The sequence below is a fragment of the Rhinolophus sinicus genome, linkage group LG09, assembly GCF_036562045.2.
Source record: "Rhinolophus sinicus isolate RSC01 linkage group LG09, ASM3656204v1, whole genome shotgun sequence".
Classification (NCBI taxonomy): domain Eukaryota; kingdom Metazoa; phylum Chordata; class Mammalia; order Chiroptera; family Rhinolophidae; genus Rhinolophus; species Rhinolophus sinicus.
The window spans coordinates 16,279,363-16,305,223 of record NC_133758.1 but is presented as its reverse complement, the minus strand read 5'-3'; the positions used below and the strand labels follow the sequence as shown (position 1 = coordinate 16,305,223).

The 25,861-nt window shown below is 35.9% G+C and overlaps 1 protein-coding gene across 1 annotated transcript in view; it reads right to left on the bottom strand.

Annotated features, from left to right (window-relative positions):
* The window catches only part of MBD2 (methyl-CpG binding domain protein 2), a 59,147-nt gene that overhangs the window by 9,561 nt on the left and 23,725 nt on the right, over nucleotides 1-25,861 (bottom strand). Inside the window, 1 exon segment of the mRNA XM_019721880.2 lies at nucleotides 19,630-19,767. Coding sequence (XP_019577439.2) covers nucleotides 19,630-19,767 — 138 coding nt within the window.

Sequence of the window (25,861 nt, the reverse complement as noted above, 5' to 3'; positions counted from 1 at the left end):
CATGTACTTACGTATGTATACATGTGTATGTGTGCGCATATATATCCCTCCCACCCGCCAGAGGAGGTGGGGGAAGTGGGAAAGGTCAGAGAAGGCAAGGGGGCTGGTTTGAAAAAAGACAACATTTACCTGGTGAAGATCACCACTGCCCTCTCCATCCTTTCCACCACTCATTCAAAGTTAATACGCTCACCTCACTTTCATGAGAATTGAAACCTTGAGCTAATGTCTGTCTACACCTCAGTGTGTTCCTAACTCACTACATTCATCTTGTCAGGTTCCTACCTGTTTGGTTTTATTTGTTTTGGGGAAGGGACATTCTTTGCATTTTAAAATATTTTTAAAATGTACATACAGTAGGTATGATGCTAAGTCTTTCACACACGACATGGTTCAGTTTAAATGACATTCTGAAAAAGAATAAACTACAGGGATGGTTGCCAGGGGTCAGGGGTAGAGGGAGGGTCCGACTACAAAGGGTCGGCACAAGGGAATTCTTTGGGGAGCGAGAATTGTACTGGTTTTTAAAAACACGAACTTGATCTAGCTGATACATATACCATTTTCTGCCCTCCCACCCCCCACCCCAAGCCAATTCCTCAAGGAACGATCAATATGTACCACCTCCATTCCCCTAGGCCCTTTTCCAGGAATTTTCACTCATTTACTCTAGAAGGCAGTCAGCTCCTCTCAGCAAATTCAATGACCTTTTCTCACTGGGGGTGGGGGGAAGGAGGGGTCTTCCTCTGCCTGAATGTAACATTTCCTTATCTGCTCATTTAGGAATCCCACGTTTTTACTGGGTGATTAACTGTAGTCACCTGCAGTTCTTCCCATTGCACTACTTTTCCCAACCCCTCGAAGTCTACAGGCAAAAAGACTGAAAAGGCATCTCCTTAAATTTGGAAGGAGTCCCCCTCCATGACAGCTACCATGGCTGCCCTACCACACTTTCTAAACACGATTGCTTTCATCAATCCTAACCCCCCTGCTGAAGATCTGACTTCCCCTGCCAAATCAGTGATTTCCTCAGCTTAACCCTGCTGCCTGGGGTGAGGCCGAATAATCAATGTAACACTTTTAAGGGGCAATGATTTCACGTTCGCAGAAACTCCCACAACGCGCTGTCACCTCAGTTGCTACATCCTTTTCTAACCCCCACTAATCAGACCCTCCAGGTGCCTCTAATACCTTGCTCTTTGTCACCCTCCTGTATGTAACAAAACTGGATGGCTTCCCGTGTGCATCACTGCCTATGGCCAATGGTCTGGGCAACACCCTCCCCAGTAAACCAGTTGATGGAGAACAGAATGGGATTAAAGGGCATCTGAAACCACACCAGTGCCTAAAACGTCAGTGACCGAGGCAGTAGAGCGTGGCAGTGCATCTCTAGCCCTTTGCTCCTCACGTGGATGCAGGAGGTACCTCTGTGACATCAGTGGAGGTACAGCACATGTACTGTGACAAACATGGTGGTGTGTTATGAAAGCTGCTTCTTTAGCGAGATGAATGATCAAATCTGCTTCCTGAAAGTAAAACCAACCCAGGATACAACTGCAGCCTTTTCTTTCCTTCATTGCTTGGATTTAACTGGGACTTTGGGGGATTTGGTCAACTTGCCTGACCAAGGATACCCAAGAAATCACTTGCATATGAGTCACACTAACAATGGAGTGATGGCATAAAATGACAGAGGCAGGCATTTCCAAAGCGAATATAACTGAAGGCGTTTGAATAGTTTTCTATTAGAATACTGTTTTAGCTTAAGTATGCTAACGTCTATTTCTCATAAACCCACTGAAAAGCATCTAGATCAAATATACCAGTATTATTTTCATCCACCATTATATTTAATTTAAAAAGCATTGAAGTGTCTGTGTGAATTTAAAAAAAAAACAATCACTGATGAAAAAAAGAAACTGACCTTCTATGTATGTATAAGCAAGACCTCAACTTGCGAGTCAGCTCAGAGGATAGGAAGATTTAACTTCTGAGTAGCAGAGTGAATGGAATGGGCTTCAGAGTCACACCGATCTTGTTCCAATACTTGCTTCATCAATTACTAGCCTTATAAAGTTGGACAACTAACTTAACCTCTCTCAGTATGTTTGGGGCCTTATGGAACGGGACAATAAAAACAATCTCAAACGGACTTGGAAACTTACCAACACTTGAACATGCCCAGTGGAGAGCAAGTATCATTTTACTATAGATGCTCACTCATGGCTCAGCACACTGCTGATCCTACAATAGCACTTAATAAGTAGTTGGCAGTCTTATTAAAATTAATAAATATAAACAAAGCAAAAAAAAAATCAACTCTGAAAGGTGGGTATTCACCAATGAAGACTGAGCACGTGGCTACAAATTGGCCCTTCCCTCCCAGTTTTCAGCTGGGGTTTTCTTGCTGCTACAAGAAGCTCATGACTCTTCCACTGCCTCTTCTCATCTACGCCAGACTGCCTCTCACCGAGGGCCAAAGACTGGAAGAACCGTACTAAGCAGGGCCGGCTAGGTAATTTGCAGGGCCCAGTACAAAATGAAACTGTGAAGCCCCTTGTTCAAAAAAAAGTAAGAATTTCATGATGGCGAGAGTGGAGAACTCAGCCAGGCACCGGGGCCTGCGCCTGGCGCTCAGGTCGCAGTGGTGAAGCTCGCAGTGCTGGTGACAAGCACAGTGCAGCCGTGAGAAGGGGGAGAGACCGGTCCTGTGCCATGCAGCGGGACTTAGGGAAATGCTGGGATATAATGGAAGTCTGTGGATTTCGTAAAAGAAGGAGGGCAAGAGAAAATAGTTCTGGCTGGATCTATGCACAAAGGAATGGTCCCTTCGTTCCTCCTTAAAATAACCCAAGGATTTTTTCTTCGCTCCTGTCACTCCTCACTTGGAGGGAGGGCCGCTGAAAGGATTGCTGCCCAGGCTCTCCACAGCGGAGCAGTGTGGGTAAGGAGGGAAGGAAGCCCAGGGGATGAGGAACGCAACGGGGAAGAACGGACTGGAGCCTAGAGAAGCATCAGAACTTTGTTCTATTTAAAGTCCAGTGGATAACATGGAGGGCTTTTAATTAAGACTTCCTGAAACTGTAATTTTCTTGTTATTTTTACCCCCTCTATTTCCATGTTGTGATGACAGTGAAGCCCTTAGACAAACCTCAAAAGGGCTCTGAACGTTTTTCAAGAATAGAAGGTAGAAGAGAATGAGGGAACACAAACCACATTTCTGTTTTGCAGTGAAGCAAGAAGGGGAAAAAAAAAAAAAGCCTGAAGCAGCAGCTAGAGCCTAGAGCAGAGTTTCTCAATCTTAGCGTTACTGACATTTGGGGTTGGTAATTCTTTGTTGTGGATGTTGAGCAGCATCCTTAGCCTACCAGTAGCACTACCCCAGTAGTGACAACCAAAAATGTCTGGACATTGCCAAGTTTCCCCCAGGTTTGGGGGTAGAAGGGGTGGGAGAGACAACATCAGGTCTGCCTGAGAACCACTGGTCCAGAGAAAAAGATAGGAGAGTAGGATGTTTACAACAGCAGGGGCCCAGATCTCGTAGCAGAAAAAGAAGGCAGACCCCTCCGTTGGCACAGCCATCACTGCAGCCAGCTCCTTTCTCAACTCATAACCATCTCTGTCCCACCTCCTCATTCCTGGCCCTAAGTGATTTGGAGCTGGGTGCCTCTTTGTCACTGCCAGACAATTAACGGGAGAGTAAGATAAAGCAGAAGTGGGAGAAACATTTCTTACCTTAGGAGTTGACGTTTAACACACTTCCTGATAGAGACATGGTTATCAACAGTAATTATTTTTAATAATTCAGACACACTTTAGATTCAGTGGTCTTTGATGGGCTGGTCTGGGATGCTAGAACCATTTATATCGTTTCTATTGGAAGATGTAGAGTTCCAAACAACTGAAACGTGACATTTTATAGCCCACCCTGTAAGCTAGAAGGCCTCTCTCTGTACATACAGATTTTAGAAGGAGCTCTCCGAAACCACCACAGGATCAGAGCATATAAGCAGGTGCAAATCTGTCACTGCTATTGAGAGAGGAAGGCACAGCTCCATTCAGAATGACTTTAGGGTGTCCAAGTGTAGGTACAGCAACAAAACCGAATGGATACACTGATGTTGAACATGTTAACTTCCATAAATGCTTAGTCTGCAGCTATCAGTAGGGCCTGGCCAACTCTAAACTAAAAGCCAGAGAAAAAACATCTCACCAAACTGAGCCACACAAAAACTTACTTATGTTAGCCTTCATATATTAAAATGCATCTTCTCTCATCTTTTGAAATTCTAATGTCTGTTAGAAAAAAAATAAACTGATTATATAAAACACACTGAAATTTCAATAACGGAACTAAATAAAGTTCATCTAAAAGTCCTACGTATCTGAACTCCTATTTCGTATTGTTTATTTTTAATACCACAGGCTGACTATTAGCTCCTCAGCCAAGAAGCCTGTAATCATCAACTCTAAGGCTGACGAGGAAAACCAGGAGGTCAAGCCTAACGGCCCTGAGCTCTTCAAATCTCCTCCCGCCACATCAGGCTCCTCTGAACCATGTTCCCCTCCTTATCGCCTGTCTCCCAGCCGGAAGCAGCCTGCTGCCTTTCTAAGGTTATTGCTACACTTGGCTCTCGGTCACTGGTCTCCTGCCTCCTCCTGACGAGTCTCATCAATTTGCCCGACTTCTCTGCTCACATTTTCCCTTTTCCCCCTTACTCTCTTGACGCTCCTTCCCCTGAAGTGACAGATACACCTCAAACACCAATAACCTAAAAACTGTCTTTATTCACATGACTTCTCCTTCACACCACCGCTATCTTCCTCCTTTCACTAGGAGAGAAGCTTTCCATTTCATTTCCTCACCTTCTTTGCATCCTTTTCCTTCGAACCTAGACTCTGCTCCTCCTACCGTGTTTCCCCAAAAATAAGACTGAGCCAGACAATCAGCTCGAATGCATCTTCTGGAGCAAAAATGAATATAAGACCCAGTCTTATTTTACTATAAGACTGGGTATAATATGATATGATATGATATAATATAATGTAATGTAATGTAATATAATACAATACAATATAATATCGGGTAATATAAGACCGGGTCTTATATTCGTTTTTGCTCCAAAAGGCGCATTAGAGCTCATTGTCCGCCTAGGTCTTATTTTTGGGGAAATAGGGTACTATATTAACACTGACCTACCCAAGGTCACAGCAATCTTCTAATTACTGAATCCAATTCCTGATTTAAGCCTCCTTTGCTCTACATCACTGTTACAATCGCCGGCTGTCAGAAGACTTATGAAAGTCTGCCTTTTATGATGGGTCTCTGTATGTTTCTGCATTTTCTACTACTATTAAGCAACAAATTGCAACTTCTAACAGTAATTGTCAAAGAAATAAGGCTATTAGCATTTTCTCTAAGGAGAACAACATTCAAAATGCCTAAGATGTGATATACCTTTAAAGTGAGGACAAAAGTGTTAATATTTTGTAAAACAGAAGAACCAAGATTACCTTCAAAATCTCACCATTTTAAGAGTTTTAATCAGCACAGACTCATCCCTGTCAAGAGCACGATGCCAGACACATGGCTGGCACTCAAATGTTTGTGGGGTGAATGTGCAGCTAAGTAGAGGGGGTACAGGGAAGCAGAAAGAACAATGGTGTGGGAGCTAAATGCTTTAATCCTGACTCAACCATTAAATACTGTGCTGTCTTAGGCAAGTCACTTCGTCCCTTGGGATGTATTTCACTAGGAAAATAGAAACACTATTATAATAGTAACTGCCTTATCTGTCTCAGAAGGTTATCAAAACACTGATAAAAATAAGAAAATTCTTTGAAAACACCTATTTTTTTGTTGTTGAATTGCTCAAAATACTTTCAAAAGTTAGGATTTCATAAATTCAATGAATATCTTACTCACTTTTTGAAGGCTTTTGCTGAATCTAATCAAAGAACAAAGGATCTGGTTATGTATTTGTAGACTAAGGCAAAACCCAGAAATTGTGCAGTTCATATTCACTGACTCATGAAAAGCTAAATATGTCAGACACTGGGAGAGGGCTACACAGAGGGACGATGTCTCTTACCCAGAAGGAATTCGCCGTCCAGTTTATAAACTGCTCTACTTTAAATCAACCCCATATGATATCTGAGCTGTCTCATTTTAGTTAGCAAAAAACAACTTAACTTAAATATCAGTCTTCAAACATCCAAAGTCAACCATGAGCTACCCCCTTATTTTGTGAGTGGCCTGGGAAGAAAGGGCTGGACGATGACAAGAAAATTATTATGTAAACCAAGGAAAAACTTGATTCATGTGGCTGTGCAAAACTCCAGTAAGATCTCGTTAGGGCAAAAGATAACATTTTGGGCTAAAGAGGATGGGAGAACGAAGTGAAAGGCGAAAAAGAGAAGCGGAGGATGGGGAAGCAGGAACCATCTGTAGCAGCTGCTTGTCTAAATTTTGTCATACTACCGAACTCACACAAAGTGGGCAGGTAATACTCGTCAGTGACTCCAAAGGTGCCATTACCATAAGACGATCGTGGAATGTGGACTAAAAGCACTCATTCATGATGCCTGTAAGTTTTCCATGTGCTCCTCCCACAGAAAAAGTTATAATAATAACTTTCTTATTAATACATAAGTCCATACAGGGATTTAAGTATGCTCTTCCCTTTCACTTATTTGTCACATTTCCACACACTTGGAGTTATTTGCTCAGTGTCTGTTTTCCTTACTATATTGAAGTTGTTTTATGAGGACAGGGTACATATCTGACTTGTGTGTTTATATAGTACCTGTAATATAATCAGCAATATATATTGTTGAATAAATGAATTAATGATTTCAAAATCCACTCAACTGTAGGAACTTTGATCTGTAATAAGAGCTATCATTATCAGAAGAGATGCCCTTCAGAAAAGCTTCCTTGAAACTAATTTCAATAATGTAAATTAGTTATTCATTTTTTATAGTGTAACATCAATAGATACTATTTCCTTTTTAATATTGATAAATCAGGAAATAGAAGTATATACGTACTATTCAAAATATGACATTAAGCAACCACTAGAACTAAAATCAGGTTACAAATGCTCAAAATTATTCTTAGGATGAATTTAAAGAGAAAACCCACACTATAGAATAAAAATAGAAATACCAGAAAATGACAATAAAATATTAAAAACAATATATAAAAACAATGATAGACTCAAGACCAAACATATCTGTAAAATCAATAAATGTAACGGGAAACTCCCCTATAAAAGAAAAAAAAGACCCTCAGATCAAATGGGAAAAAAAACCCAACTGTGTGTTTTACGTAAGAAATGTATCTAAAAATAAAGGGACTCAGAAAGCTGGGGGAAAAAAAAAAAAAAAGAAAAGAGCAAAGAAATAGCAAGCCAATATAGACATTAAGAAAACAAAGATCTCAATATTACTAAGATTACTTCAAGGCAATAAACGTCAAATAAGACAAAGCATAACCCATTATAATTAACTGACTTCTATGAAATAAACGTTATTTTAACAAATTTGATGATAAAATTGGTGTTTGGATTTCCACGGGGAAAAATGCACACAACTTGTTAAGAAAGCTCTCCTCAATACTTCTTTCCATCTTTCATCAAGATGCTACCAAAAGCGGAGAAAAGAAGATAGGTATCAAAACAGACACTAAAAATATTAAAAAATAGTACCAGAAAATATTATGAACATTATACCACTAAATATGAAAATTATGATATGCACATATTCCTAGAAAAAGATGTTCTCAAAACTGGTATAAAAAGAAATATAAAATATGAATACTCATCCATGTAACTTTTTTAAAAAGTTGAATCTGTAATTTCAAGCTTTCCCAGAAAAGAGCAAAGAAATAGCAAGCCAATATAGACATTAAGAAAACAAAGATCTCAATATTACTAAGATTACTTCAAGGCAATAAACGTCAAATAAGACAAAGTATAACCCATTATAATTAACTGACTTCTATGAAATAAACGTTATTTTAACAAATTTGATGATAAAATTGGTGTTTGGATTTCCACGGGGAAAAATGCACGCAACTTGTTAAGAAAGCTCTCCTCAATACTTCTTTCCATCTTTCATCAAGATGCTACCAAAAGCGGAGAAAAGAAGATAGGTATCAAAACAGACACTAAAAATATTAAAAAATAGTACCAGAAAATATTATGAACATTATACCACTAAATATGAAAATTATGATATGCACATATTCCTAGAAAAAGATGTTCTCAAAACTGGTATAAAAAGAAATATAAAATATGAATACTCATCCATGTAACTTTTTTAAAAAGTTGAATCTGTAATTTCAAGCTTTCCCATTTGAAAAAAAAAAAAAGAAAACCTTAGGCTGAGATGGCTTTATAATTCTTCCAAACATTTAAAGAAAGTACTAATCTGACACAAACTCTTCCAGAGAATGGTAAAAGAGGGATCACCTCCCAGCTTATTTTACGAGGCCAACAAAACTTTGATAATAAAGCTGGAGAAGATTACGAGAAAAAAAAATGCAAGTCTCTCTCTCATTAACATAAAAGCAAAAAGTCTAAAACAAAGTAACAGCAAACCTAAACAGCTATAACAATGACAATATATCATGACCATTTTGGGCTTAATCCAGTAATCCAAACTTTGTTTCACACTCAAAAAAAATCAGGCAAGGCAATTCACCACATAAACCTATTACTATAATTCACTGTATTAACAGAATAAAGAATAAAAATCATTTTATCATTTAAGTAGGTAGAAAAAAAGAACCTGATAAAATTCAATACCCATTCATGAAAAATATTCTTAGTAAACTTTGAATAAAAATGAATTTCTGTAATCTGACAAAGGGTACTCATAAAAAATACCCACAGCACACATTATATTTAATGAAGAAACTTTAAAAACGCTCCCTGGTATCACAAATGAGACAAGGATACCTGTTATTACTTCTATTCAAGATTGTATTGGAAGTCCGAACCAGTGAAATAAGACAAGGAAAAAAAATAAATGAAAGGTTTAAGGATCAACAAGAAAGAAATAAAATTCATTTGCAGATGACATGTTTGTTCATGTATAAAGTTAAGGAGACTCATTCATTACTTAATAAGTGAATTTAGGAAGATAACTGAATACACAGTCAATATACAAAATCAACTTATATATATTCGCAACAAACAAAAAATTTTAAATTCAATGCAATCACTTAGAGTAGCATTAAAAAACATCAACTATCTAGAAATCAATTAAAGATGTGTATGCTCTCTAGACTGAAAATTATAAAATATTAATGGAGGGATATATAAGATTCATGAATTACAAGACTATTGTTAATTCTCTCCCAAATTAATCTATAGATATAAACCCTAGCAGGTTTTGGGGAACACTGGACAAGCTGAGTCTAAAGTTTATATGGAAATGCAAATAACCAAGACTAACTAAGATAATTTTGAACCAAAAATAACAAAGCTGCAAAACTTACATTAACAGATATCAAGACTTTTTATAAAAATATAGTAATTAAGACAATGTGGTATGGGGAAAGAATAAACAGACCAATAAAACAGAACAGAGTGTACAAACAGAACAAAGGAATAAATAGAACAGGGAGTCCAAAAACCTGACTTTCACAGAACTGTCACACTTTCACATTTGACGTTTAACATTCTCACATGACATTTCACACATGACAGGAAGTGACAGTGCAAAGTAATAGAAAAAGAATGGTCTTTTCATTAAACGGTGCTGGGTCAATTAAATATCCACATTGGAAAAAATAAATCTACCTCACATCATACACAAAAGTCAATTCCTAATGGATTGCAGACCTAAATGCAAAAGTAAAACAAAGCTTTCAGAAGACAGGGGAATGTACCCATAACCTTGTAGTAAGCAAAAACTTCTTAAATGTGTCACAGGAATACAAAGGAAGAGATTGATAAATTAAAGCATATTTTTTTACTTTTTATAAATCTGTATTGTGAAGTACTACATAGAGAAAACTGCAAAAACAAAACAAAAAACAAGCATATAGCTCACTAAAGTTTCACAGAGCAAACACACTCATGTAAGTACCACCCAGATCAAGAAACTGAATATTACTAGTATCCCCCGTACCCTCCCAGTCCCTGTCCCACTTCCCAGCTCACTCGAAAGTATGAACTTACATTTATCAAAGACATCATTAAGAGAGTAAAAAAGGTAAGCCACAAACGGGGAGAAGACATTTGAGGTGTGTGTGTGTGTGTGTGTGTGTGTGTGTCTGTGTGTGTAACAAACAAACTAAGGCACAAAAGACTTGAAGAGGTACTTCAAATAAAAGGATGCTATATGGCCAATAAACATGTAAATGGTGCTCAATATCATTAGTTACCAAGAAAACACAAAACTATAATGAAATGCCCTAAAATACGTACCAAAATGTTTAATATTTTAAAGACTGACAATGCCAAGTGTTGACCAGGATTTGAAGAAACTGTACACCACCAGTAGAAGTGTAACTTCATATAACTACTTTGGAAAACTATTTGATATTATGTAATAAAGCTGAACATATTATATATTCTATGACCCAGCAATTCTACTGCTAGGTATAAACGCAAAACTAAAAACATGCACTAGAATATTCATTTAAACAATATCCATAAAAGCCAATAAGAACCTAAAATAAACAACAACAAAACAGTTAATACAGGGAACAGAGAAATGCTAAATGTCAAACAAATAAGAAATATCCCTATAATTAATATATTCAAGAGTAAGAGTAGACGTTGTATCCATAAAACAAGAACAATAAAATTTTATATATAAAAGCCAAAACAGAGCTGCTGGAAATTAAACATATGATCACAATTAAAAATTCAAAAAAGTACTAAAAGTTAAAATCAAGAAAATAGCCCAGAAAGTAAAAACACAACAATGATAATGAGACAGAAAATATAAAAGTAGAAATAGGAAAATTCAAAGGTGGCAATACCCAACTTACACAAAGGGAAAAATGAAAAATCGTAAATATACTAAAAACTCTCAGAGAAAAAAAAAAACTGTAAAAGAGGAACACAGATTCAGCATGGTTTTGGCTTTCTCTTCAGCAACCTTGAAGTTAGAGAACAGTGAAACAATGTCCTCAAGACGTCAGGGAAACGATGTTCAATCTAGGATTACATATCCAGACAAACATAATTGTGTCCAAGTGGAATGAAGTTATTTCTCATGTGCAGGTTTTCAAAAACTTTACCTCCCTTTATACTTTATTAGAAAGCTACTGGAGGATTTACAAACTGAGAGTGTACGCTAAGACAGAGGAAGACAGAAATCCAGAAATGTAGAAACACAGCAGAGCTACAGCCACCCAGCAGGACCAGAGGATGGATCTAGACTGAAGGGGAGCAGAGGTGATTCCAGAAAAACACAAGAATGAACCCCACGGACTTCAGCATAAGGAAAATTTTATTGATGGGCATAAATGAGGCAGAAATGAAAACGCATTAGGAAATACTAACTATAATTTGAAATAACACCTAGCATACAATTCTTAAGATCAATAACAACAATAAAGCATTATAACAGCAATTCTGATGACGATAGCGCATGAATTGCCCTACTGATGAATATTCTCAATCATAATATAAACACTGACTATTTAACCTATTTAACTAAAAATGTGATACAACTATGTTGAACACATGAGAGCAGAGAGAAAGAATTATGTACTCATCTACCACTGTGGGAAGTCAAGAAATAACGTCTAAAATTAACAAATAAACAAACAGCATAATAAATATATTATTCAGAAATAGAGAGGTAATTATAAAGAGAAATAACAAGAATTGAGAATAAATGCTTCTGGAAATGGGACTAACAGACATAAAAGTAGGAACTATTGTTTTGAAACATTAGTTTTTTAGTATTTGTTTAACTCTATATTCCTATGCGACTTAGAAAATTTTTAAAGTTCAAAACTGGCACGGATCTCCCCACATGATAGTTGAAATATTTTTAAATGGACTAGAATAATACATGATGATTGAGGTTACTATGAATAAATAACCAATGGATTCATTAGTTTTTTTAAAAAATTCACACATCATCTTTCAGCTACAACTCTTAACCTCCATAAAGACTGACAAGTCTCCAAACCAGTTTTCTGTCCAGGGCTCCAACCCATCATCTTTCACTACCTGGATACCCCATGACTGCTTTAAGAGTATAAATTTCCTAATACTCATATTTACAGTTTATTACTTAAAAAATATACTGAGCTACTCCTCGATGTTTCCATATTCCTGCTAATGACATTGTTCTCCCATTTACCTAAATTCTAAGACTCTTCTCACAGGCACAGGTGATCAGTCAATAAATTTTGTCAATTATTTTACGACCAGCAGGAAACAAATTTTAGTTATGTCCTAACTTTCTATAGTTTTTCCAATGGTCTCCTAGTGTTAAGTCAGTCCTCATGCTACACACAATTAGCCAGATTAAAGCCTCTGTCTAGAATGTCCTCCCCATAATTCTCTGCTCTCGTATTTATTTGTCTGTCTCTCTCCTTGTTACACTAGAAGGTAAGTTCCATGAGATCAGGGACTTTGTTTTGTTCACTGTGGTATCCTCACTACTTAGAACAGTGCCTGGCACAAGTCAAGGACTCAAGTTATGGTATTTGAATTGAAAATCATTAATTCATTAATTCAACAAATGCATAATAGAGATCCTGTAGACAAAGCAATGAATAACTAATACATTTATGATCTGAAAAGGAGAAGGGAGAAACACCAAGTCCAGACTTGATGAATCAGAGGCTTTCTGAACAGATGAAGTGATATCTAAGATCAGACTTGAGGGATGAGTAGGAAAGAGCTAATTATAGGTGGGAAAGAAAACAGCATGACATATGAACAGGGAGGCAAGGACAGGGCACATACAGGAGGGAGATGAAGAGCACATTCAAAAATCTACAGAAAGTTTCATGTGACTCAAGTATAGAACCAGAGAAGGAAGTGAGGCCGGAGAGAAACGCAGAAACTGAATCATGAAGGACTTTGTAAGTAATGCTAGGTGTTTTGACTTTGTAAGTCATATTTAGGTTTTTTGACCTAAAAACTAATCAGTAGAATAACACTATCAGATCTTCACGTCAGATGGAGGTTCTGGATGCAATATACGGAATGAATTGAAGAGAATAAGACAAGCAGGAGGGAGATGAAATGAAATGACAGTTACCTGGTATAGAGATGGAACAAGTGAATATTTAGGAGTAGAGTCAATAGGGCTTGTTGGATAATTAGAGTTTAGGGTAAAAGATGTTTGGGGTAAAAGAGTCAAGGATGATGCTCAGTTTCCTGGCTTAGGCAGCCAGGGGACAGTAGCACCTTCACTGAGGTGAAGCACATAGAAGAAAGGGCCAGTGTGACAGAATGATGCTGGAGTTTAAGAAGCTGAATTAGAGGTGCTGGTGAGGCTTCCAAGCGAACAATGTTTAGATGGATTGATAAAAACAATGGAAGCTCAGGGTAAAGATACCAGTTTGGAAACATTAACATATAGATGATAACTGAAGCCATGAGAATGAATGAAATCATCCATGGAGGGTTCCCATCCAGAGAAGAATGCCAAGTATTCCCGGGGAAACCCCACCATTTAAAAACATAGATAGAGAAAGAAGAACCTAAGAAGGGGATTGAGAAAAAACAAGGAAGGAGGAAAACCAAGCGAGTACAGTGTCACAGAATTTTGCAGAAGTCGGGTAGTCACAGTGCCTAATGCTACAGCAGGTAAGTAACTGAAGTACCAAAATGTGTCCATCCAATTTCATAAGGAAACAGCTATCTTGATGACAACAGTTCAAGTGGCACAGTGGGAACAAAAGCTACACTTCAGAGATATAAAAATTAAGAGGCAAAGTAGATAGTAAATACAGACAACTCCAAGAAGTTTGACTGTAAAGGGAAAGGAAAGGAAATCCTAAAGAAGACATAGAGTAAAATAAATAATAAGATAGGGAAAATTTGAATACAGTTAAATGCTTTGGGAAGAAGGCAGTTTAGAGAGAGAAGTTGAAGATGAAAGGCAGCTGACATAATCCACTGAGTGAGATCGGAAAGAGAAGTAGGAAGGGATGCATCTGGGGCGCATAGATGTTACAATTAGCTCTGGGCAACAAGGAGATGCATTCAAGTTCAGTTCAGAAGGGTAATAAAAAAACTACTCCCTTGTTCAAAATCCTCTAAACATTTCTCATTTGCAAAATTAAACACAAAGGCTTTAGTCTATTGAAATAAATGCAAATTTAAAATAACATTTTATATATTGAACTACCAAAATAAAGGAAGAGTATAGATAATACTCAATGCCATAGAAGATAAGCTGAAACTGGAATGCACGTAACTTTTCAATATACTTTTAATTTGGTACAATTAGGTGGAAATCAATTTGCCACAATGCATCAAAAATCATAAATATTCACACTAATTATATTTCTGGGAATCTATCCCAAGGAAACATTGTAAAATGTAGGAAGGAACTTATATACATAAGGATATTCACTGGAGTACTACCTATAAGAGTGAAAAATTGTGGAAAGAATATGGAAATGGTTAAGTAAATCATATGCTAGCAAATACACAGTTGTTGGGACAATATACGGTTAATTATATCACACAAATTATATAAAATATGAATAAAATATACATAATCTAATGTTAGGTAAAACTTTTTAAAGTACGTATATATATAATGATCATATTTTCAAAAGGCGTATTAAAATATTGAAATATAAAAATGATAAAATACTATTATAATTATATTATAAAAAAAGAATTATAGGTAATTTTTCTTTTGTCTATTCCGAATTTCTTTCTCTTATTAAGTAAAGCAAATGATAACACTTTTAAAACTTGTAAAGACTGATATTTAAGGAAACCCTTGACTACATTCTCAGCTCCCATGACTTTCCATGAAAACCCTGATCTCCAACTTATTTGTCTCCTCATTCCTGCCCATTGCCATATAACAGCTTTGCAAACACTACTCTCCCTAATTGCAATGTCCTCTCCCTCTCATTTGGTTTTCTAAATCCCACTCAATCTGCACAGTTCGGTACATTTCCGTATCTCTTCTAAAGATTTCCCCCAACCTCCTAGCCATAGTAACCTTACCCTTCTTGAGCATCCTTTGCACTTGTCTATACTACTTATCTGACACTTTGTACATGGCATCTTTCCAATATTGCCCAGAATAATGCTTTTAGGTGGTACTGGGCAACATGTCATCTGTCCTCTGCATGCCCATGTCCACGGCAACATTATTCACAATAGACAAGACATGGAAACCACCTAGGTGTGCATCAATGAATGAACAGATACAGAAATGTCACTCACACACACACACAAATGGATTATCAGCCATAAAAAAAGAACAAAATCGTGCCGTTGGCAATAACATGAATGAACCCCGAAGGCTTTATGCTAAGTGAAATAAGCCAAACAGAAAAAGACAAATACTGTATGATCTCACTTATATGTGGAATCTAAAAGAGCAGAACTCATAAAAACAGGAGAGTATACTAGTGACTGCCAGGAGCGAGGGGGTGAGGGAAGTGGGAAGATGTTGGTTAAAGCTACCAACTTTCAGTTATAAGATGAGTAAGTTCTGGGTACCTAATGTACAGCATGGTGGCTACAGTTAACAATAGTGTACTGTGTACCTGAAAGTTAAGAGAGACCTTAAATATTATTACCACCACCACCACGACCACCACCACGACCGCCACCACGACCACCACCACCACCACCACAACAAAAAAATGATAATTATGTGGAGTGATGGATGTGTTAACTAGTGTTATTGTGGTAATCATTTTGCAATGTATATGTGTATCAAATCATCATCACATTGTACACCTTAAATTTACACAATGTTAAATGTCAATTATATCTCAATAAAGTTGGAAAAAATCATTCTGAAAAAAGGCTGATTTCTGGAAGGGAGTAAAAGAAAGTTTCATATCCTGTGAAAGAAGAATTAGCAAACAAAATAAAAGAAAAAAATCTAGACTCAAATGGAAGATTTAAATCCGCTTCACTGATTCAAATATTTACTTTTTGGTTAAAAAAAAAAAAGTAAGTGTTCTATACAAAATGTAATTAATATTCAAGGACTATCAAAAACACCTAAAGCCTATCAGCACCCTATAGTCTAATAATTAAAAGGAGGAAGTAATGACTGAAAGATGAAAGTTCTGATTTGAGTTATGATAAAAGAGAAAAAAGTGAGACCAGAAAGAGTCCAAGATGACAGCATCAAAGAAATAAGAAACAGAAATGTGCGTTCTTCATATATTGAAAGAAGAAAACTAGGAAAGACACCTCTAACAGTAAAATCACAATTCAACTAGATTCAAAAGAATTTTGAATGTATTTTACGTATCTGGCCAAATAAGGACATCTCAATGATTTTACTGTTTGGGATAATGTTCTTATAGTTGAGAGAGTTCCCTCCGCCCCACTCCAGATTTCTTTTTAATCTAATGAAAAAACAAGCGCTCATTAAATAAGATGATAGTATATATAAAAACATCTAGCTACTTACCCTACTATAACCAGGTTTTACAAATTCCATCTCTACCTTATAATTTTAATCATAGGCAGAAATCACTGCTGAATTCTGTTTAATGCACTTCTGCTTACATTACCTTATTTGCACTATGAAAGCTATGGCATGTTCAAGGATTCAATACATTAGGGATTCATAATTTCTATATTTTACAGAAATCAAATCAGACTGCCATATAATGACCTAGGCATAGGATGTGTTATATAAGATGGAATTATTAATTTCACATCTAAATAATTAACTTCAAACCTAGAGCCTAGATTAAGATCCAAAAATCTAATCCTAGTTCCAGGTCTCAAAATTCAACACTTTGAAAGGAATTACAATACCACTAGCTTGAATACCTTATTAAAAGAATGTGATACGGTTAAAGAGAAACACATTTATATCTATAGGAACCACAAAAATAGAAACTTCACTGTCTAATTAATTTACTCTATCATCAAAATAACTTCTCCAAATGGAATATTTGGCAATTTATATTACTAATCTAGTTAAATGCAGCTATGCAAAAAGTGGCAAAATTGGAAGAATCATTTTTGCTTATGTATTTTTTGCTATCTCCTCAACAATATTGGCAGTCATCTGCCATATGTATGTTAAAATATAATTAAAGTCAGTATCTTGCCTTTACTAGCAACCTTGACTCTAAACCAGAATAGTCACGGTGACAGGTCATGACTTTAAAAACATTAATACAAAAGTTGTCTCTCTACTGTTATCCTGCATTTGCCCAATGCATAGTCCTATATTTTGAACTCTTATGAGGTAGTAGTCAAATATTACCTCAATTCTTATGTTGAAGATAAAGAAGGGGGAAAGACAACTAATAATGTCTTACTATAATCAAAAACATTCAGCAAAAACTGTCAGATGACATGAGGATAAAGTGAAAAACAGTCCAAACTAATGGAAAAGTAACCTCCTAAAAAATTTTAACACTTCCTGTCTATGCAAGCTGCAAGAAACATAAAACCCTCAAAAGATCTGGGGTAAAATGAAATAAGTTTTGGGTATTTTTTTTGGGGGGGGAGAATCTTTTGACATATTCATTTGAGACAAATCTCATAAACCTTAATAAAAGGAAAACTTAAAACTACTCAACATACCAAAGAATAAAGAGCAAGTAATCTGGTTGCTTCAACTTTAAAAATCTAGGTTACCAACATCTTTACAGCCAGATAAACACTCAGTAATACTGTAGTTTTTAAAATCTGTGACTAAACTTACGTGCAGAAAACAATTAAATTACTGTTACAATGAACATAATTTGCTACTCAAACGGTCTTTAACCAAAGTATTTGGGTTTACAGAGTACACTGAGAACAATTTGGCAAAGAAAAGATGAGGATAAAATCTACTAAATACTCTCTCCCCTCAATAAGACAACTCAGATTTCCAACACGGAACTAATGTTTTTAGTTATTCCACTCTTTTTATTTTTTGGGCTTTTTGAAGCAAACTGTCTTAGCCAATTACATACTTTTAAATTTTTCAGTAAAAAAATCTTTACAAGAAAACGATTTAAAAAATCACCAAAAAGCCAAAGGACAAGATGTTCAAGACTTTAGACAGTATCTAAGGAAGAGTACAATCAGGGAACAGCTTTATCAAGGTGGGCAAAGTTCAGAACAGCAGAATTCCTTCCCTGTTGTAATGAATACACTAAAACTCACAGTGCAGTTGGTGACTATCTCTGGGTCCTGTATTAAAACAGAAGGGAAAAGCCTGGCACAGGAAGCTGAATGGCCCACAGAAACCTAAGTGGTGACAAGAGCCTAAAGGCACATGCAGGTATGCATCTTTTATATTGGATGTGATACACTTACATGGCCCCTGTTGAATCTCTTGGGGACCAACAGTAAAGCAAGTTTAGAACTTCAAATCTTGAGACATCTATAGCAAGATGCTGATCCAATGTGGCTCCAAATATCTTCTGTTTTCCTGGCTCACCTGAAGAGGAAAAAACACTACAGAGGATGTGGGAACTGAATTTCCTTATGTAGTTTCTTCTAGAGCAACTGTCTGAAAGTTTTGGCCCAATCCTTTATGAAGTCTGGAGATGAGACACTTGAGGGACTTAGTGAAAACCAAAATTCAAATGAAAAGGTGGAGACATCTACAAGGGGAATACGAGAGCAAAAGATAATCGTCGTCCTAGGTAAATCAGTGTTTCTAATCCCTGAGTGGGAGGAGGCAGAGAAAGGAGAGAAAAAAAATGCACAGAGAGTTTCTCCCTCCAGTCCCTCACCCCAACTGCTACTGAAAATTCACAACGTACCTAAACTTTTGACCACAATTAGGGAGTGAATAAGCAAGATTACTTGGAAAGTTTAAGCATTTTGTCAAGTCTCCCTCCCCTGGCTATTTGGCATTATTATTAAGGAGCAGGGAGGCCTTTCAGATAATACTTTTTTTCTAAGAAAAGATTTGGTTGAATACAGCTTGAGGCAATAAAGAAAGAGAATAATAAATTCAATTTATACAAAAATGGAAGTCACAGGACAATATACCATATTGACATATACCGTATTTCTTTAATTGTTTTTCAAAAGGGGAAGGACAGCTTTCATGTTATAAGAAATCAGAACAAAAAGTCATTTTCAAATAATAGAAAATATTTTTAAACTAAGCAACACAAACTACATGCTTCATCCCCTTAGGAAATACTATCCCTAGAAAGATAATCTTTAAAAGACTAAGATTAGCAGAACCCAGTCTGAAGTACATTAACACACAAAAGCATAACAATGTAGTCTATAATATGAAATTAATTTAGATTCATTTTTATAATTAACTTCTTAAATTTTTTCTTAAAACATTTTACCTAAATATTGAATTAGTTCTTCGCCAGCATTCATGTAAAAGCCTAGGACATAAAACAAACTTCTTTCCAAATTTATTCCATTTTAACCAAAGTTTACTTGAACTATACCTGGTAAAAATACCAGAATTTTCTGAAAAATAAGGTTGGAGAACCAGTTAGATCCTTACCTGACGTGGCTGCTCATTCATTCGTTGTGGGTCTGATTTCACTTTATTATTTGGATGATTTGTGACTTTGGTTACTGGTTGTTTGAAAATTGATGCTGTTTGTCTAATTGGCAATGTTGTATTCAAGTCTGGTTTACCCTGTGGATATAAGCATATTTTCATTAACACATAGCATAAATATTTTTATTAATTCAATATCAATATCAATGAATCAACTATTCCAAACCTCTCAACAGCAGCATTTTAAACACTCTAAAGTACATTTTAAGTACTTTACTATATAAGACATACATGAAATTAGCACATAATAAAAAGTTTTTTGTATTCTTCTAAATGTAAGAAAATTCTCTATATAGAATTCAAAATTAATTTGGGTTAGCAAGATACTAAGGGCTGTCAAATGAACCAGTGTGTTTCAAGTTGGGTTATACAAAAGGAAGGAGAAATTTCAGAACAACCAGCAGCAATCATTTCTACATTCTGCGAATGGAGGAAAACAATGGTATCCTTGGCTTTTAAAATATAAACCACCTGCTCAGCTGGTGGAAGCCAGGCAGGCTTACGTAAAACCACATGAATTAACCTTCTCCTTTTACGCAGAAAAAGATAATTCGAAACAGAAGTTCTAATTCTAGCAAACACAACTCACCTTAGAAAAATGTAATAAAATACGGAAATATTATTTATTTTGTGTATCACATTTCCTACTTTTAAAGAAGAGACTTAAAATCGAAGCTTCAGAAAGTCAAGCAACATACTTATCTACTTTTAATCAACCAGAAAATAAGATGCAATATGTGTTCTAGTGAAATCAACGTGTGGAACTTCATGTGCAATATTCTTAACAGTAAGGGCGGGGAGTGGGGCAGAGGAGGAGGTGAGGAAAAGAACAAAACATGATTACGGCAAAAAATATAAAAGGTCATACATATATATATATATATATATATATATATATATATATCTGAAACCAACATATATCTAATATTTTTGACACACAAATATACTTGATCAATCTACAGGATAGTCAATGAACTTCTATCTTCACAGCTACCTCCAGATAAAAATTTTAATGTCAATTTCCAGACTCCCGAACAGTGGTTCTCAAACTTGAGCACGCACCAGAATCACCCAGAGGTCTTATTAGGACACAGATTACTGGGCCTCACTCCCAGAGGCTTCATTAAGTCTGGGGTGGGGCCTGAGAATTTGCATTTCTGTTAAGGTCTCAGGTGCTTGCTGTTGCTGCTGTTCCAGGAATCACACTTGCAGAACCACTGCCCTAAAACAAAGATTGCAAAATGGTGACACACAGAGCAAGTCTAACTCATAGATGTGTGCAGGTCAGTTTTTGGTGTCCTAAACAAATTAAGCCAACATTTACAAATCTGGGGACTTCATGTCAAATCTAGAATTCTAGCTTCTCTTAAAAACTCAAAAGATCTAGAAATACTGGACATGATTTGGTCACCACAGGCCATGGTTAATTAGTAACGGCTGCCCGCTCGAGGTGTCAAGGGTTCTTTTGCAGCATTTCTCATCAACCCACATTTGTGTTACCTGTCTGAGCTCTGTAGGTGTTGTTTTGTAACCTCTGTTTAAAGACTATTAGCAATGCCTAATCTGACAATTATTACAGTATTATGTGGACCCACTATTACCGGTCTCCACCCTCCTCCCCACCCACACACACCTGTTCTTCTCTGTTTAGTGGGAATGCTTGTCATTCCTTTATCTCACTCAATTTTCTACCAATGTCTGTGCTTACCTCTAAGAGACATATTCATTTTAAGTAACTCCTAACAATATTATTTCTCAGGTTTTTAGTTTTCTTATCTTTATGGATTTTCAAAAAACTTTGATTTAGAGGTATACAAACTTGGCCAACAGGCTGCAAAAGAATCACTTAGGATGCCATTTTTTTAAAAGTGCGAGGCCCAGAAATGTGTATTTTTAAAAGCTCTCCTGGTAATTCTGTGATGCACACAAGGCTTGGACACCTCTGATTTATGACATCTAGAGCATTCTGGGCTCCAAGGGAAGCCACCCACCCTACAGTTAATGTTCAATCCCAAAGAAGCTTAACACACGAACACAGAGAACTTTTCCTGTCACTAGTTATAACTAGTATATGTCACGAAACAATTCTTTGCTTGGTTTTAATATCTTTGTTTTTAAAATAAGAATATACACTGTTGGTATTAGAATGAAGACGGCATTGCAACTGCTTGTATGAGCAGCCACCGTCAAACTTGTAAGATTCTCATTGTTACAAAGGATGGCTGGAGGTAGCAAACTACTCTAAAGTACGAATTACGGATCAACAAAGACTGGAAGAAACTTGAAAGGTGTAAAAATGTTGGCACTATAACTGTAAGACTGATCGTTTTTTCCATTAACTTGTGTTTTTGGTGCAATAAATAAAAATTAGAAGAAAAAGAGCTGGCTAAAAAATTTTCAAAACATACAACTAACTTCCACTCTCTGACAATAAGACGGTTCATTCCCCAGTGACATGGAATGAGATTATTCAAGAGTGTGCTGTTATTCCTCTCTTGATCGTATTCTGGGTTTTATTATTTTGTTCTTTTAATTGGCACGGATCTCTGAAGACAGAATTTTTTACTAATTAATTTTGTATTCCAAAACAGTATCATGTAGAATAATCTGAAAAGCTGGGTGAACTGGTTTTCCTGGAAACTGTCACAGAAACAGTAAATTTTATTACCAGTCTCCCTGAGGACTGCCACAGTCAGTTAATTCTTGCCCAGTGGCGTGTCTGAGTCTTGCTAAATAACTATCAATCTGCCATAAACTTACGAGTTATAAAGCAAACACTATTTTTTATGGGATAAGATTAAAGCTAGTCATGTACTTGAGATCTTCTTTTTCAATATAAGGAAAAGTGAAGCAGCAGTTCTTACATTGCAAAATTAAACTGGCAAACACACATATTCTAATATTAGAGCGAAACATTTCCAACCTGTGATAAATTTTCTCAGTGTACAGACTAACACTTGCCTCAAAATTTAATGTATTTTATAATAAGGTGCATATTAGATTGGAAATATTCAAATAACTCAATAAACTTTGAGGGTCTATTCTATCCCAGTAGGTGCTGAGAGGAATACAAAAATAAATCTTTTATTTTTTAAACTTTTATTTCATCTCTTTACAATAAGTGTCTGAGATAGTTCTTTTACACCCGGAAAGAATATTCAATAAAAATTAATTTTTAAAAATAGAAAATCAAGGACAAGGAGAAGACAAATTTCCTTTTGAAAAGGTTAATAGTGATACTAGAGCTGAGCAACGAATATGGAGTATAGGGGTCTGAGTGAAAAAAGGTTAAATTATACAGGAGGAAGCATACCAATTAATGAAGAAAACAAAAAGCTGTCCATCTGATATTAAATCTAGAAAAATATTAAAGGCACTGAACATCACAACAAATATTAAGCAGATTTCAAGTGTTTTTTTTTCTTTTGTCAATGACCTTCCATAAAACCAAGAAAATAGCATTTAAAGGGCAACTCAGTGAAGGTGATTCTGAAAGAGACTAAACCAGTGAGACCTAATTATTGTGTAATCGTCATTCAATGATCGAGCTTAAGACTAGAAAAGAGGAAACTAAGGAGGTAGGTGAAGGGCACGTGTCATAAACAGGTGGTTTGCAAACATTGTTTGCATTCCTATTCCCTAAACAATGTCTGAAAATAAGTGTATATACACACCTACATTTTAAAGTTGGCATCAGGAATATTTCGTATTTTAATGTAAATAGTTGGGAAGGATCCATTTACTATAGAGTATTTCAAATACTGACACTTTTAATAAACTGTTACATCATTTTAAAATATATCTAACAGACAAAAATAAAATAAAATATCTCTAACAGAATTAAAACATACCATCAACCATTTATACATGAACAAACTTTTCAGTAGTTTCTATTTTATTTCACTCCTTTTTCTCTTTGAACTAATAATTCCATTCCCAGAGTTATTTCCTGTTTTAAACCTGAAAACCTTTAACTGATCATTAATATATCATGCAATTACACTTTTAAATTTTCTGTGAGCATAAAGCTCTTAGTGATGAAAGAAAAATTGTTCTGGTTTATTACAATTATGAGTAGTACATAACTGACAAAAAATGGCAAATTATACACTTTAACAAATAATTATTAAACATAAGAGATAAAAATTAGATATATTAATAAAAATATATTTTATTTAAAAATAACTTCATGGCTTGAATGAGTATTACTAATTGTTAGAACTCTATTCCTATTCATTTTTTATCAATGTAACACCAAGAAACCTTGTTCACATAAATAAGTAAATAGAATCACTTATTCTGTCACTCAATTCTTTGAACTTCTTTGAGTTATTTGTCAAAATATTACATAGTACACCATCAAAAAACTTTAATAATCACGTCTACATTAACTCCTTTGTAAATTTTGTGGCCAGAAAAGAATTGTACTAACAGAAAGACTTGACTGTTACCAAGTCATTCATTTTCTCCGTATCAACACCAATATTTCCAACTGTCCCTTTATTGGAGATCAAACATTCTGTATAGCATGGTAATACTGCAGACAAGTGAGAAGTTTGCTATTCTTCTGTAAAACAGAAGAGAGTTACCTATGAAAGGGAAACTGGGGAAAAAAGAACCTGTACTTCTGTCTTAGGTACAGTCTCAGATCAATTGAAGGAAAGAATGTATATACGACAGTTAAGGATACAGAAACAACTCCTTCAGACCCATCCATGTGGTGTTACAGTAAAGCCACCACATAGCACAGGCGGAACATCAGGGACATACACCATGTATTCTACTCGTAAATACCGCTGTTCTCAGCCTGGCTTTGAAATAAAGCTACTGCATGACAACTCAAAATTGTAGTACATATTCCATGACAAGAGCCTGGAGGGCTCAGTTTATCTAGAAAATTCATGCAAATTTTGCGTTTATTTTAAAAATTAGCCATGTTTGTTTTAATGTAAATTGTGGCTCTACCTACCCAAAATGTTCAAATAAAACACTTTCAAGTGTCATTCAAATATTTTAATTCTGTAACATTGTATATACCACATACCCCCAATAGATATTCATGCCCCAATTTGAGAAATAAAGACTATTTTTTAAGGTCGTTTTCCTCATCTGTAACTGAGGATAATAACTATTCACAAGATTCTTAGAGATCAAATGAGAAAATGCTACTGCTACTGATGCAGTTTTTATTCAGACATCGTACAAATACTGAGTGCCCACTGTCTGTCAGGGACCGACCGCAAGCTGGGTATACAGTCATTTACAGAGCACCAAAATCCCTGCCTCAGAGCTTATATTCTGGGGTAGAGAGAAGACAATTAACAAAATAGGTTTATAGTTTATAGCCATGTGGCACATAAATGCTGAACAGCAGCTATTTCTATTATCAGCGTTAAAATGTTATTGAACATACTATTGAAATTCAGAAACTTAACCTATTATGCTTTCCCAGAAGGAAAACCATCCCCTGGCTCACAAATAGGGAGCCTGAATGGTTAACTTTAGGTCAAACCAGGATTATCCTCAAAAAGTAATTTTGGATTTGCTCCAGAATACGCATAGGACCCAACAGCTAGTATCTTTCCACAAAATCAAAAGCCAACAATTAAAAGTGCTTTACAATCCTTCAGGGTTTTTGTTGATTGAGACAGAATTCGCATACCATAATATTCACCATTTTAAAGTGCACAATTAAGCAGTTTTTAGTATGTTCACAACGTTGTGCAACCTGCATAGGTCTTTGCGCCAAGTAAAGAAACATATATCTGGGATCTATGATTTTGTACCGAAAATCCACTTATGTAATATCCTAGAAAGATATATTTTTTAAGGTCAATGGATCTTATTTAAAAAATAATAGAATGGGTGAACTATACTTTGAGCTCATTAGAAAAGGACTTATGCTTGTAGTTAATTCAAGAGGTAGAGGACTGAAATTCATCACTGAAAACAAATTTTGAAAAGTTCTGCTTGACAAGTAACTTATTGGAGCTTTAGTTAATATGCGGTCATTCGAGGAGTAACGAGTTTAAACCAGATACCCAGAGCAGCTCTATTCAAACTAAGGCATCTATTGCCTAGAATTCATTATCTCCTTTACATCTGGGTTGGGGCTAGTTGACTACACATCCTTCGAATTGGGGAAATAGTCACACAAACTGTTTTCTGCAGG